Below are 17,109 nucleotides of genomic sequence, written 5' to 3'. Positions count from 1 at the left end.
GAAATATTTAGATTTCGTATTTATGGTTACTTTTTAGTTATTAGTTATTACTTTAGTTATTAATGAATCATTTTTAGCAATGACAATATTTGAACGGAAGTTGATTCATCATATACCTACAATATGTCTTATAAAAAATTTCGAACATGTACAACATACGAACTGCAATAAAATTTCCATGTTCATTTCAATTAGTGTTTAATACATACACCGATACCTATACCGATAGACATTAAGCATGCAAGGGTCCAAGTCAAATGAAAAAAAAACATTGTTCTAAAAATAACTTACAACCCATCTCACGTAAACCACCCCAATTCATCCCTCATTCGAAAATCTCGTTCAATACGTGCGAAGTCTGCATCTCTCTATTGCTCTCATACAGAGCTAATATTCCCTCTCTCTTTGAATTGGCGCACGGCAGTCTCGCGGTCCGTGTTGGCGGGCTTAGTCGCCCCATTTTAAAAAGGCGGGAAAAATCAGTGTAGTGTCTAAAAAAATTATATCATAGTAAATTGAAGAAAATCGATTGATAACCACGAAAATGTAAGTACTGAATAATATTTAAATTTTTTGAATAATTATTTATATTAAATTCACCTCTGATATTATATTTTATATTCAAATAGAAAAGTTCGCGATAATATCTTCTCTCAAAAGGTTATCAGTGCGACAGTATTTGGTGATTATGCTAATAGTTCAATTTATGATTGGTCGAAGGTCATCCAGCCGTATATAGTTACAGCAGGAATTTGTTAATAATTATATAATAATTAAATATAAGAATATTTAATAATAATACACATTTTATATTATTTTTATAGCATAGAAAAATACGATGGTTTAAATAAATGACAAATTTAAAAAAAATAGCAAAATTCTAAGAAACTAATTCGTAATTCTTAAGTGCACCCGCGTGTCTTCACAAAATTTCGTCAGCTATGATCATTATAATAAATTGAGAACTAGAGAAAGCAATGAAAAATGTTCTCATTATTGCAATTTACAAAGAAATATCTTGTCATTATCTTACAAAGGCAAGATTTTACAATAAAGACTTGCAGAATAGGAGAAAGCTTAGCATTTTTTGGAGATGAAAGACCGTTTTAATTTGCGCATCCTTTCAAATCCACGTTGGGTTTAATATCCTTTCTAAAATATTATGTCGCTACGAAGTATTTCCAAAATATAAAAAAGTAAGGCGAGTAGGTATATTTTTACACAATTTTTTACTGAGAAAGTATAATAGAAGTATATAATATATTACTTACTAGCTTTCCACCCGCAGCTTTGCCCGCGCAGTCAAAGAAAAACCCGCATAGTTCCCGTTCCCTTGGGATTTCCGGGATAAAACCAATCCTATGTCCTTTCTCGGGTATCAAAATATCTCTATACCAAATTTCATGCAAATTGGTTCAGTAGTTAAGGCGTGATTGAGTAACAGACAGACAGACAGACAGAGTTACTTTCGCATTTATAATCTGTGATAGTATTAGTATGGATTACTAATATTATAAATGCGAAAGTAGGTAACTCTGTCTGTCTGTTACTCACGCCTATCTACTGAACCAATTTGCATGAAATTTGGTATAGAGATATTTTGATACCCAAGAAAGGACATATATACTACTTTTTACCCCGGGACATAGGATAGGTTTTATCCCGGAAATCTCACGGGAACGGGAACTATGCGGGTTTTCTTTGACTGCGTGGGCGAAGCCGCGAGTGGAAAGCTAGTTATATTATAACTTATTTTCCGCCCACGGCTTTACTCACGGATTAGCTAAAGAAATTCACATGGGAATGAGATGTTTTACCGTAGTTAAAATATCCAACTCTACAGGGTGGAAGGTTAAGATGGGGCATGAAGGGCAGGTACGGTATATGGCAATGAAAATAGTTTTTCGCGATTTCTGACTTTTCTAGTACTCATACCTCAGTTGGTCTTTTAGAGTGTTTTGATCCCCATGAGAAACTGGATCGATTGGCATCAAAAAATTTTTTTTGGAAACTGCCGATTTCCTTGCTGACCCGTACATTTTTTCAAAAATCTGTGAATGCAGATTAAAATTTCTCAAAAATTTAAAGATAGTCTCCTAAGAACGTTTTCATGTAGCTACAACGGTTAAGGTACCTGTCCTTCATGCCACATCTTAACCTTCCACCCTGTATACTCCTAATTATCGCGAGATTCAAAAATAAATACGGTAGGTATTACGGTAACTATAAAATTTGCCATCGAGCAATCTACACTAATAATAATAATATTATAAAGAGGAAAACTTTGTTAATTGTTTGTTTGTTTGTTTGTTTGATTGCAACGAATAGGCTCATAAACTACTGGACCGATTTTAAAAATTCTTTCACCATTCGAAAGCTACATTATCCACGAGTAACATAGGCTAGGTTTTATCCCGGAAATCCCACGGGAACGGGAACTATGCGGGTTTTTCTTTGAAAACGCGGGCGAAGCCGCAGGCGGAAAGCTAGTTTTATATAAAAGAAAGACAAACACACAAACACTTTCACATTTATATTATTAGTAAGGATAGTGCTCTTCTAATAATGTTTTCATAGTAATTTGGACTATGCCATTGCTGCTTACGGGATTCTATATTATTTTATATAATAAAAATAATAATTTATTAGTTAACTATGTAACATAATAATATTATCATTTGTCGTTTTTCTCTGAAATGGTTACCTCGTGTACTTTTTACTTTGGCCTATTTTAAGTAATTAGCTTTTAGAGAATTTGAGATATATTTTATATCTACTATTTATATTATCCAAAAATGTGTTCCATATTTTAAATAAGGTTGTGTTCTATATTAAAATTGAAGTTCTTCTTCTTCTCTTCTAAACATAAACAACGTATAAAATACATATAGATAGGTTATTGTGTAGGATTTTTTGTCTTACGTAGATTGTAAGTCAGAACTTCCTCTATTCGTTCTTTTGCAAGGAAATTCATAAAAGTTCTTGATATTAATATAATAATATTATATCAAGTACAATATTCTGAAGAATATCTAATATCTTTATATATTCTGTACGCACATAAGGTTCTGTAACCATTATAACCCCAAAGTCCAAACCCTCGCCCACGTGGTATCGATCGTAAAATCTGACCTCTGACCTCTGTAACACGTGCAGGGTCTCTTTACCTTTCACCTCGAAGTACTATAATATATTAAAAAGCCTTAGCTGGATAAGGGATTAGAGAATTTTAAGGCTTAGGGCACTTAAATCGAGATTCATTGTTAATCGATTTGATATGATTTGATGTAGTATTTTAATTGTGGATATTTAAAGATGGACATACCTAAATGATAATAACAAATGCAATACACACATTATAACTATAAAAATAACATTTAATTTTTAGGGTCTTTGAATATTTTTGAAGTGAAACTTCTTTATCGGGGTTGGAAAACAATTTAGTGTAACTTTTTTTCGTTACGCGTGACATTTTTCCGTTACGCGCCATCTTTTTCTTATCCCTACCACGCGTGATTCGACGTATTTCTGTAAAGTTGCATATTGTAAATTATTTTTTGAGAAATAAGGTAGAAAGAAGTTTCACTTCTTACGTGTGTATACTAATTACCTACTAGTACACGCACACATTTTTGAAGTGAAACTTTATCGGGGTTGTAAAGAAATTTAGTGTAACATTTTTTCGTTACGCGTGACATTTTTCCGTTACGCGCCATCTTTTTCTTATCCCTACTACCATGCGTGATTCGACGTATTTCTGTAAAGTTGCATATAGTAAATTATTTTTTGAAGAAGTTTCACTTCTTACGTGTGTAGGTACACTAATACACGCACACATTTTTTCTTACGCTTGACTTCCAAGAATTAACATGTAACTAACTACTTTATAATGTACCACGATTAAAAATATTGTTTTATGTTTGTTTGTACGAAATAATTTCCAATTCATTCGAACTGATTTTGAAAGTTATTCTTCCAGTACAAAGCTATTGTTCTTGATTGACGATATTTTATTGGTATTTTTATATCCCGGCTCAATCCGGGTGAGCGGCTTATTAAAATAGTTTCTGAGATTAGCGCGTTCAAACAAACAAGCAAACTTTTCAGTTTATTATTAATATAGACACAGTATAGATATGTTTGTATGAAACTACAACCTCCAATAATCCGGCCATAAATCATAATATAACCGCCGACCGCGATCATAAGCTAATTTTCTGCCTAATTTTGTGGATTACGCATATTACTTGCTCTGTGGATTACGCTGCGTAAAGAAGTCTTTTCTTTTCATACTTTATGTCATTGAGTATCCTTTATCTATTGTATCTGTTGTTATTATTGTATTGGTATTATAAACAATATAATATAGTACAAGACACAATACTTAGTATAAGAACAATAAAAAAAAACAAAACCATAATATGACGACATTACAGCATGGTATTTAAACAACTGCTGAAAAATTTATATTTCGTAACGCTTATTATTTACGTATTATTCACACCTTTAAAATTTTTAAAGAACTAAAGCCCTATTTACATGATAAAACGTGTTTAATACATATGTATTTACGTCATACAGCCTATTACTATTATATTATATTGAATGGTGGATTGATGTTGGTTATCCTTTACCGCAAAAATGGAAGATCAGATCCTGATGAAATTTTTCACAGAGATAGATCCAAATGTGTTTTATGTAAACGGACCGAATATATTTACCTACTAGGAAATTTATTATTAATTATTTATTTAACACTTACATAAAGTTAAACAGAGAACTTTAGATGAAATTTAACACACAAAAACTTCACAACTTGACTCTACTTAAGCTGTGGTAATCCATACTAATATTATAAATGCGAAAGTAACTCTGTCTCTCTGTCTGTTACTCAATCACGCCTTAACTAATGAACCAATTTGCATGAAATTTGGTATAGAGATATTTTGATACCCGAGAAAGGAAATAGGCTACTTTTTACCCCGGCAAATAGGATAGGTTTTATCCCGGAAATCCCACGGGAACGGGAACTATGCGGGTTTCTTTAACTTCGCGGGCGAAGCTGCGGGTGGAAAGCTAGTACACTATAAGTACATAAAGAATATCAATTAGTAACATATCATTTTCATGTAAATAATATCCCATTATATAACCCATTTTATGTAGGTAACTTAACCCTTGTTATCCGATTCTTTCGACCTTTCCGAAACAAGGGCAAGTTAACAATAGATTCTATATAGTATTTATTGATTTTATTGTTCTCATGATATTGGAAACATACCTACATGTTACAGTCACGAAAGAAAATCATTTTATTTTACACTAGCTTACCGCCCGTGCTCCCGCTTTGTCTAAAACCTAATAAATTATACTAAGTCTAAAACCTTCCTCTTGAATCACTCTATCTATTAAAAAAAATGTGTGCGTGTACTAGTGTACACACGTAAGAAGTGAAACTTTTTTATGACCTTATTTTTCAAAAATTAATTTACTAACTATATGCAACTTTACAGAAATACGTCGAATCACGCGTGGTAGGGATAAGAAAAAGATGGCGCGTAACGGAAAAATGTCACGCGTAACGAAAAAATGTTACACTAAATTTTTTTCCAACCCCGATAAAGAAGTTTCACTTCAAAAACCGCATCAAAATCCGTTGCGTAGTTTTAAAGATTTAAGCATACAAAGGGACATAGGGACAGATAAAGCGACTTTGTTTTATACTATGTAGTGATTAGCTGCGCTTCGCGGTTTCATCCGCGTGGGTACGCTCCTGTTGTTCTTAGCGTGATGATAATTATAGTATAGCCTATAGCCTTCCTCGATGAATGGGCTATCTAACGCCGAAATAATCTTTCAAATCGGACCGGTGAGGTTAGCGCGTTCAAACAAACAAACAAACTCTTCAGCTTTATATGAACCGCACCGCGAATGCTTGAACCAGTGCCTTACGCAGGAAGACAATAAGATTGCATCACAAGTAACTTGAGTGTAATGACCTCCGATCTCCTGTACCTTCCTAATTGACCAGGAATGATAAATTGTCTACAATTACATAAGGTTGTAAAAAGACTAACGGAACCGCTAATTTTGGCAAGTCTGGGATTGTCATATTTAATTACGTGTGGTTACTTTTTGTGGTTCTGCGAAAGTTTTTATTCACTTACGTAGTATTTCAATTTTGTATTCAGCGAAATAATTTATAATTTACGTAGGTACTTATAAGTTAAAAGAATTTTCATTCATTAGGACTTCTTACAAAATTACGTTGTAATCGTAATATTATTTAACCAATCTCCCAAGTACCACAGACTAATAATAATATACTATCTACGTATACAACAAGTAGGTACGTATATAAAATTGAATCCTGGATACCTAGCTTTTTTTTTTTTTTTTTTTATAGTGGGGAAATCTTCCAAAGATACCCACGGCCCCCGGGGAAGCAGCCAAGGGTTATGTCGGATTCTTACCGACTAAAACCCCACTGTGTTCCGTCGAGCCGCGCAGTTAGCCGGGGCCGCGGGTACTCTTAGAAATCGTCCACGACTCCGGCAGTGGATACCTAGCTACGGCAAGGTGTATAAAAAAGTTTAGAACTTTCAGATCTACTTAGTATAAATATTAAATTTCATACAGCTAGTTACCGAGTAGTATGTCAACTGAAAATTTTATGATTTATACGCCGCGGCCGCGCGCGTATCTACTTGAATTAAAATATGGAGAACGCACGTGACATTATCTAATTAACATTTTTTAAAATTAATCATTGCAATACGATCGTTTTTTTATACACGTAAGAACATTAAAATTAATGAATGGAAAGACAGATTTAAATTTTTTTCTTAATAATTTCCCCGAAGTATTGCAATATCATCAAATAGAATCAAATGGTATGACCTATAAAAAGAAATACTCTGAGGCTTATGCAGTTCCGCTAATATATTGCATCATGTGAAATATGTAGTTCAAACAAAGCTTACATCAGCATTTATTCTACAACATTGTCATGTCTCGGGAGGATATATAGTGTCGTTTTTATATGAATAATTATTTTTACTATTCATTCGCCCCGGCTCCGCATGGAAGTGATTTTCGTAATGTTATAAATTTCAAAAGCAAACGGAGACAAATCCAAGAACCATTTGACATCAAATTGAAAGGACAAATATTACAAAAAAAGAGTATTTTCTTGAACCCTTGTGGCTTATAGATTAAATTGAAACATATATTCGAGGCCTCTTTTCACCCCTTCTGTTATCTTCCTTTATTAACCTGTCTGCTTGGTGCTTGCTTGCATGCTTGTATGTTCAAGAGTAATAGCTACTTAGGTTATAGGTATGCATTGTTGTGTAAACGCGTGCATAGCTTTTATTTTCAGAAGGTTCGGCAGACTGGTCATCGATTGCAAATACTTATAAAATTAGGTAAAAGATTAACACTAACTTCATTTAATGAAATATGAAGGTTTTAATACGTCAAATTCTCGTTTGTCGGCTCTAAGGAAACCGATAATCTAATTTAGTCTTCGATACATAAACTTATGAAAAAGGATGTACCAATAAAATAGGTCACAGTCGCGCAAGTAACTTATCAACAGAGAAAGAAGTCGGTAATTTAATATCGTCGCGACACAGATGACGTAATTGAAACTCGAAGGACCTTTTCGTAAATTCTTGTAAATATAAGTCAATTTTAAACCGTATATTAAAATCACCAAGAATAGAACTAGTTATTTGGAAAGTTTTAAATGGTTTTTTTCGTTCGTTTTGTAATGTATTGCACTTGTAGTCTAGATGATGAAGTCGTCTTTATTCGATGCAATTTATTGTAATAGATGAAAGCGTTGCCACAATAGAGCGGTGGGTTGTTATCACTGTAAAAAAATAATACTCTGCAACAATACTTTATTTACTTCGCCTTACAATTTTCTTTTTTATTGTTCAATCTTAAGTATTTTCAGACTTTCGACGATTTGTGTATATTTTCTATCGTAAACACGACTAGAAATATTAAACTGACTATAATCGATCCCAAGACGATAAAAAAAATAAAAAGTTTTAAATTTAAATTTAGATTTCAATTACAGAACCAATTTTCGAGAATTCGAGCAGACAGCACTTAATCAAATTACTTATTAGTAAATTATTATACATATAGCTATCGATCATTTTTAAACTAGTGAAGTAACCAAACCATTTGCCGCCAAAAATAAATAAGATTTAGACCTTAATCTCGACTAATTAGAATTAAACCAAAAATATATAGACTCTATGTAAAACACCTAAATCAGTGACGCAAAAGTATAGTTTGAAATGGCCCAGTTTCGTCAGATCGATCGAGACAAGGTCACAACAATTATCTTGAAGACAATAAACTATCGTACAATAAATAATTATCTGTACATAATAATTGATTGTATGAATGAGTTGTGAGCTTTAAGAATTTTTTTATACATACAATAATTATTTCAATCAATTAGTATAAAAATGATTTATTATTTGTTGAGGAGATGAACTTACTTATGATGTGCCTTATGTAGGTTTCTTTTAAGACTACATAATATAAAAAATATATCTGTGAATGAGTTGCTAACTGCCTACGATTTTATAAATTATTTCTCCGATTTAACACATTAAAAAAAAATTCGTCAAAAAATTACTTTATGGCAAGAAACTGACTATTCCTAATAATTCCTGATATTATCAATTTGCTAATAAAAAAAAAATTACTTGGCGCCACAATCAAAGCTTATTTTTTACCAAAATAACTACATGAGGTCAAACATTATCTGTTTGTATATCATTGTTATCACCAGTCTTTGGAATAATATTTACTTCGAATACATACATTTTCTATAAACAATTATCTGTATTGACAAGGCCAGGGTGTCATAAAACTTATAAAGGCATCGGAAACTGCTAGAGAGCGCAGTTAGAATGTAGAGACATATATAAGTATATTAAGAAGAGCTGGAACGTCAACACATTTACACATTGCACATGTTAGGCCGGGAGATACTGACACCAAATTTCGGGTCATTTGTAACAGGATGGCGGTCTAGAGGGGTCTTACTTATCCGACGAGTGTGACTTACGCCCACGCGACTAGTCCGCCGGTACCAGCGTTCTGACCATCATTTTTCTTTTTGTCATTGCGTAATAAGACCTCTGTAGAACCGCCGTTCTGTTACAAATGACCCGAAATTTTGTGTCAGTATCTCTCGGCCTATGTATGTGTCATATTTTGCAATTGTTTATAAATACAGGGTGATGTAATTGGTGTAGTACGAATATCTAAAAATCTATGAAGAATTTGGTGATACAGTAAATGGAAGAATTATATACTATTTTACAGTATTTAATAAAATCATTTAATTTTTTGTTCATTTTCATTAGAAATGTCAATTTTTCTCACCAAGGTGGAAATTTGGATGATAAGGATCTTGTTAGAAAAATATAAATTTTGACTAAAATCGGCATTTTTTTTTCAACAATCAAATTACTAATTAATAATCAGAGTTATCACCATTTACATTAATTTACAAACGATATCGGTTGTTCTTACTTAAAATTGAATACCAATGTCTTATTGCGGTAGGTATGTGTTCTTTGGAAGTGTTCGTAAAGTTGTTGATCCGTAATTAAATTTTGCGGAAAATCTTTTAGAGCGCTTAGTTGTGACATATCCTAAGCATATTCAATAGAATTAAAAGACGAGCGAATATGCAAGCCAGTCTAAAACTTGAATATTTTGGTCTCGAAGAGCGGCCGTTCCCTGTCATGTCGTATGCGAAGGGACATTATCATTCATGAGTAAGAATTTCTGGTCCATTTTTACTTTGTATGAAACAATACTTTTTAATTAAAGGGAAAGTAGCATCACAAAATGTGAACTTTAACTTGAAAACTGTGGAAGAATTATTTAGAAAGGAAGCAAATGCTATTAGTCTGGATATGTTAAGTGACGTTTGGAGAAAGACGCGAGAACATGAGGAAAAATATATTCAATTAGAACCAAAAGTAGATAATTACACTGACTCATTTATAATAACATTAAGAAATTCCGACGGCGAAACATCGAGTTCTTCGAGCGATGAAAGTTTCAGTGAAGTAGAAGATTACGATTATGATTAAATAGATTCTTCTTCTTCTCTATAGATACTGCTTTTTGAATTGGTGGTAAATGTTAAAACTGTTAAACTGTTATGACGATTCAAAAGTGCTTCTAGAAAAAGTCTAATTGTATAAATGTTTGAGTTTGAGTTTAAAACCAATAGTGTGAAAATTATACAATAAACATGTAACACATATTTGTTAGCGCGTATTGGTAGGTATTACGTATACTTACTACAAATATAATATTTCTTAGATATTTTTACTCGACCAAAGTCAGGACAAGACTGCTCCGCAACTGCAGATGGTTGTTTTGGTAATGATTTAAATAACGTCCGTTATTTAAATCATATTAGATACATATCAAAACAACCATCCGTGTGTTGGGACTTGGGAGTGAGCGCACGTGTTATTTGTATTGTTTTTATGACCTGAAATTTAATTATTATTTGATAATTGAATGATTATTAATACTTTTATCCAATTGATTATTTTTAGAATAAATAATTAAGTTCATCAATTGATTTACTTTTAAATTATAATTTTACAGGTAAATTATGAAAGCTTTCATAATTATATTTGCATATATTTATCTACAACGCACCCATTTTACAATTCAAGTCTAAAATGAAACTAGAGTCGCATTTATTTTTGAACATACTGTAAGTGAAATTGCATAAGTGTGAGTACTGTGAACATGCCAGCTTTCCTTAATTGACCTGTACTTACTTCTTTTCTGCATATATTTTACCAGAAAAATTTTGGGACCTAAATGTAATACGTCAAATCCCTTATGCTAAATATTTTATTAGAGATTCACTTTATTCGAAAATGAACTGTATGTATGTGTTCATATAGTTAATCTGCATTATATTATAAAAGTACTAGAAAGCTTTTTATTCCGCCGTCGTAGTCCATTGTTTCCAGGAATACCATCTCTTAATTTTTAACTCAATAAATATGTTCCACTTTTTCGCTAAAACGATTGAATTATTGATGTGTGAAATTAAAAATAGACCCTAGAACAAAGCCATAGGTTACTTTTTATTGCAAAAACAAAATTTCAAAGGGTTTAAAAAGAGGGTTGAAATTCGTATAGGGAGAAGTCGTGCCATATCTCTAGAGGGCATGCATATGAAGCAGAGGGTCGAAATAAAGTTTTTATAATGCAAAAACTTTTTACGCTTTTCCTAGCAAAATTGTAGTTCCTTTAGAAATAATGTGTAAGCTGTTTAAACCCTATGCCATTTTTTAAGGAAATTTGAAACTACATGTATATCGTTCGATAGGTCAATTGCATGATGTATCTTTCAATGAGTACAGCATAATATTTTACTTTTATGTATACTATTATACCCCGCGGTTTTACCGACATTCCCCCGCTCCTATTAGTCGTATCGCCTTACACGATAAATGAGCTATCTAGCACTGAAATAAATTTAAATTTAAATTCCTGTTCAAACAAAAATAATACATCTTTATATATTAGTACTTTGGGTAATAAAAATGTGTATCTTCTTCAAAGTCCAATATGAAGTAAACCAAATCAAAAAAATATTCGCAATGCCGTGATAAAGTGCAGCGAACTTCCATTGTTCCGGAACAGAGCAAGGACTTATCAGTCAACCTCTGACTCCGATAAGTGAGGATCGTCAATTGGTGACGCTATCAAACGCTGCGGTGAAATCTGTTCCCCTTTAATTAGAGACTAGACTTAAGTTTATAAATACATTGTATGCTGAATTGATATTGTATCTGTAGGTATATAGGAATAATGATTCGTCTTCTCTTACGCGTGTATTTTAAAGTTTTGCTTCCAGTTATCGCTATATGATATCATTATCGTTTTTTCCTTATTACAATGTTTAGTTTTTGAATGAATTTTTCTGCGTGATAAGCTCAGTGGATTGCAAGAACGAGTTATAAGAATAAGACACTTTTATTTCAGCTACGAACTGCATTTTATATTATATAATAATTAATTCCTGTTGTATATCTTACAGACCTATTTAGTAAAGTTTATACCGCTGTTTTAATATATTTGATTACTACAATGCAAATTTGCAACGACTTCCTTTCCACACTTCATACCGTCATACATTCTATAAAGTATAAAGCTTTCAGCATAACATACCTTGAATAAAGCTTTATACCAAAGCCAGTATTTATGTAATAAAATATCATGAGCAAATACAATTCTACTTTATTTCACCAATTCTGACCCTAACAACAGCTATAACATATAAAAGGAGACCAAGTGTACGTCCTTGTGTGACCCCATTCGCTTACAATAGCCCCTTTGAATGCATTCCTTTGAGTGAACTAAATAAAAGCCTGGGAATATGTTCCTTATGGCATTCGCAGATGGTCATTCAATTGCTAATAGGAAATTTTTTCTTGATGGAATTTTACTGTGTATCTTTAAGACATCTATTTAATATTTATTTACATATTAAGAGGGCTTATTCAATTTAACGCAAGTCAAAATCTCCGCGATCTATTACGATAGATCGCGGCTTGCGCTATCCTTTTACTATGAACAGCATAGGTCCACAGGAGAGCGCCGAGCAACATGTCCTCTCTCTGGGAAGGCTCGCTGCCGACTGATTTTAATCGGGTCGCGCGCAGTGTTTTATAGTACTTTAAAAAAAATTGTAGAAAAATAATAGAGGTACCTTAGTTGATTTTTTAAATTTAATCTTATAAGTAAGACGTTCTTTTATTGCAATATGTATAAATTATATTCAACTAAGTCAAATATCTTGGTGAAAATAATCATTTTGTCGACTATAATTTCTAAAAAAATTCACATTGCCATGGCCAATTTCGGTGTTGCCAGTGTTGTCAAAAATATTAGAGAAAATTTTACACACGAGATTAGAAAAATATTTAGACTCATTTAATTTTATTTCAGTGCGTCAATACGGTTTTAAGCCAAAAAGTAACACTCTGTCAGCGACTATAGACCTGACTACTAAAATAAAACAGAACATTGACGCAAAAAATTTAGTTTTGGGAGTATTTATTGACCTACAAAAGGCCTTCGATACCGTTTCTCACGAACTTTTAATAAAGAAATTAGCATCCATTAACATTACTGGTAAAGCACTAGACATGCTGAAATCATATTTAAAAAATCGATCACAAATCGTTAAAATAGATAACTACAATAGCATTCCCTTACCAATTACGTGTGGCATACCACAAGGTTCGATTCTAGGCCCATTGCTTTTTTTAATTTATATTAATAATTTACAAGATTTAAAACTAAATGGTCATCTAACACTTTATGCGGATGACACCTGTCTGTTTTATTTTGGTCCCTCTATACATGACATGATAAAGCAAGCACAAAATGATTTAAATAAATTAAATAAATGGTTTCAATACAATCTACTAACAATAAATATATCTAAAACGTGTTATATTAAATTCAAAGCTCAGAACAAAATTATTCCACCACACGCTCCACTTAAAATTAATGGTGTTGTATTAGAACATAAAACCCACGAGAAATACCTAGGTTTGCGAATCGACAGCTCTCTAAAATGGAATTATCACATCGACCACCTAAAAAATAAATTATCAGCACTTCTTAGATCTCTGCGTAATATCACTTCTTGCATTCCTCATAAATTACGCCACACCATTTACAACACGTTAGTCAAACCTCACCTAATGTATTTAATAGAAGTATGGGGTAGCGCTTACAAAAATAAATTAGCGCCACTACAAATTTTACAAAATAAAATTATTAAAACCATTTTTAAATATCCTTTTTTAACTTCTACAAATAAAATCTACGACGATACTAAAATAATGAATTTAAAACAATTATACTTTTATAATACGTGTATGTTCATCCACAAAGCGCTACATAAAAACATAAATACAAATATAATATTCTCAACATCAAATCGACACTATCCTAATAGACGAGCTAGCTATCTTGCCCTCCCGAAGATCCGAACGAATTATGGAAGGCGAACGGCAACATACGAGGGAGCACGTTTCTATAACGGATTGCCAAGCAAATTAAAAAGTGTAAACTCATTCATTGTATTCAAAAAACAATTAGCGAAACACATCCTGGAAGACCACACGCTCAAACTTTGAATGCAATGAATGAGTACCTAACGTAAACTTATGTTTATAGTATGTAACTTACTCTAAATTTTTATCTAACGAATGATATTTTTTATAAATACCTATGTTTAAAATTTAAGTTTCTCATGTAAGTGACTTTATGTCTTAATGGGAATAAATGTCTTTAAACCTTACATTGTTCGGATTTTAATTTCGTAAGTTAGGAGTCCAAAATAAAAAAATCTTTTAACTAACTATTTTAATAAGGATTTTTGCAGTTAGTTAAAAAAAATGTGTGTTAGATCTGTCAGCAATTTCAGATATTTTTAGCTTCGAAATTGACACTAAAAGTGAAATCAAGTAATCATCGGCTCAGTTATCTTGATGGTATTCACAAATACTGTATTAATTGAAAAAAACTCTTAACTAACTATATAGACAATAAAATTTCCTAAAATTATTAGTAATTCATATGTTTGTAAGATAAGTGGTTGATGGACAATCTGGTTTGAAAAATCACATATTTGAGCCAAACAGCGCACGGACCGCGTACACGGCCTTAATAAACAAAATTAACGATTAATTATTAACTCAATTGTACTTTAGCTCAAAATATAAATTATAATTAATTATCTTAACATGCATTATTGGAATATAGGTATATCAAATTCAAAATCTATAAATTTGAAGAAATAAAAATGTTATGCTTGTTCTTACGTAGAGCGTGCGACGTGCGTAGCATAGTGCTACGATATTCGATGCCAGTGAATACCCTTGAAGCTTTCGTTTATTTTAATAAGCCATTGGGTTTATTATCTATAGATTTGTGGATGGATTGGATTTGCCCTTGGTGAATATTATTGTTTCTATTGTTGCATATAAATTTGAATATAAAGTAAATAGTGATGATATACCGTTTAAAAACAATATCGTTGCGTCGATTTTGGTATAATTTTACCTACTAGATATAATGACAAACTTTCGCAGATTGCTATATCTATTCTTATAATATATATAAATCTCGTGTCACAATGTTTGTCCTCAATGGACTCCTAAACCACTTAACCGATTATAATAAAATTCGCACACCATGTGCAGTTCGATCCAACTTGAGAGATAGAACAGTTTAAATCTCAAATCGTTTAAGAGAAATCGGGCGAAGCCGCGCGCGGTAAGCTAGTATTCTATAGTTCTATCCATCTATAGTTAATATCTATCAGCGAAGGAAACCATCGCTGAAGAACAAATTATGAAAAAATATAACATGATAAGTAGTGATAACGATAATGATGATAGGGAATTACTTTAAAAGCTTTTTCTATAGGATGGATAGATTAACCTTATTTCTGTACGGTTATGTGACCGTAAACTTCTGAAATTAAATGAAACGAATTTATTGGCATGAAAAGTGGTTATACAGTGCTGGTATGAGTAAAACATGATCTGCACTCTGCACAATAAGCCATGCACAGCTATAGTACTTAAACTTGTACTCTAGATCGTGTTCCTAAAGATGCTGATATTGTTGTTATGTTAATTGTTTAATTGATAAATATTATTGTCCACAGGTCACCCAAAGCGAAATCCGGTGAGGAAGAGTGCGATACAGATGCTCTTAAATCTGACAATGAGCAAGATGACAAGGGCGGTGCGTTGGAAGCGAAGATGTCCTTGCTAAATGGCATCACAGTGATCGTTGGTTCGATTATTGGGAGTGGTATCTTTGTGTCACCATCTGGTGTCTTGAGATATACGGGATCTGTGAATGCTAGTTTGCTAGTGTGGATCATATCTGGAGTTTTTAGTATGGTAAGTTTGGTTGGTCAGTTATAAGAATATCTTTGTCGGGGATGTTAATTTATCAGTTAAAACAATCTGTCACTTATTCTTTGATGAAGATAAGGACATGGTTAGTCTATTAATTATTTTGAAGATTCGATGTACATAGCAAATAAAATATTTATTTCATAAACTAGATCATCGCCCGCGGCTTCGCCCGCTTTGTCTCAAACCTAATAAATTATATACTACAACCTTCTTCTTAAATCACTCTATCTATTTAAAAAAAATCCGTTGCGTAGTTTTAAAGATTTAATTTTATATGACCACACAAACGGACATAGGGACAGAGAAAGCGACTTTGTTTTATACTATGTAGTGATAAGCACGTACGATTACCCTTCCGAAATATCTGTGAGCAAAATATAAAGATTTATAACAGATTTAAAAAACGGGAAGTCGATGAAGCTCACGTGATATGCAGAATTATGTAAAAATATGTATGCAATAGTACAGATATAATAAAAATGGTAATTGAGTTTTTCATCAGACATAATCTTCTTCAAACGGCATTAACCGATGACAATATATTCGTCCTTTTACTGTAATTAAACATTTTATTGCCTCTTGTATTTTGCATTTTTATAACAATTCAAAGATCGATTCTAATATACCTGATACATTTATGACATACTAGCTTTCCACCCGCGGCATCGCCCGCGTAGTCAAAGAAAAACCCGCATAGTTCCCGTTCCCGTGGGATTTTCGGGATAAAACCTATCCTATGTCCCGGGGTAAAAAGTAGCCTATGTCCTTTCTCGGGTATCAAAATATCTCCATTACAATTTTCATGAAAATTGATTCAGTAGTTTAGGCGTGATTGAGTAACTGACAGACAGACAGAGTTACTTTCGCATTTATAATATTAAAGTATGGATTTGTATTCATTATGCTAATTAATAAGACGAATTTCACCATTCTCTTCTACATTTCCTTGCGTACATAACAAGTGATTATGTAAACGATATACTATAAGATCAAGGTTCATAGTGTTGTGTTATGTGACCACAGAATGACCTTGGGCCAAGTGGTCTTTCTAAGTTTAAAAATATCCTGTGGTATTTAGGGT

At 32.4% G+C, this 17,109-nt stretch overlaps 1 protein-coding gene across 1 annotated transcript in view; it reads left to right on the top strand.

Moving 5' to 3' along the window:
- Positions 1-162: 162 nt before the first annotated feature.
- The window catches only part of LOC123702901 (large neutral amino acids transporter small subunit 1), a 32,505-nt gene continuing 15,558 nt past the window's right edge, over positions 163-17,109 (top strand). The window contains exons 1-2 of the mRNA XM_045650750.1: positions 163-546; positions 15,770-16,010. Coding sequence (XP_045506706.1) covers positions 545-546; positions 15,770-16,010 — 243 coding nt within the window. The 5' untranslated portion in view covers positions 163-544. The remainder of the gene's footprint in view (positions 547-15,769; positions 16,011-17,109) is intronic.

Source organism: Colias croceus, chromosome 24 (assembly GCF_905220415.1).
Source record: "Colias croceus chromosome 24, ilColCroc2.1".
NCBI lineage: Eukaryota > Metazoa > Arthropoda > Insecta > Lepidoptera > Pieridae > Colias > Colias croceus.
The sequence above is the reverse complement of the archived record's forward strand: the minus strand, read 5'-3'. Positions and strand labels throughout refer to the sequence as shown.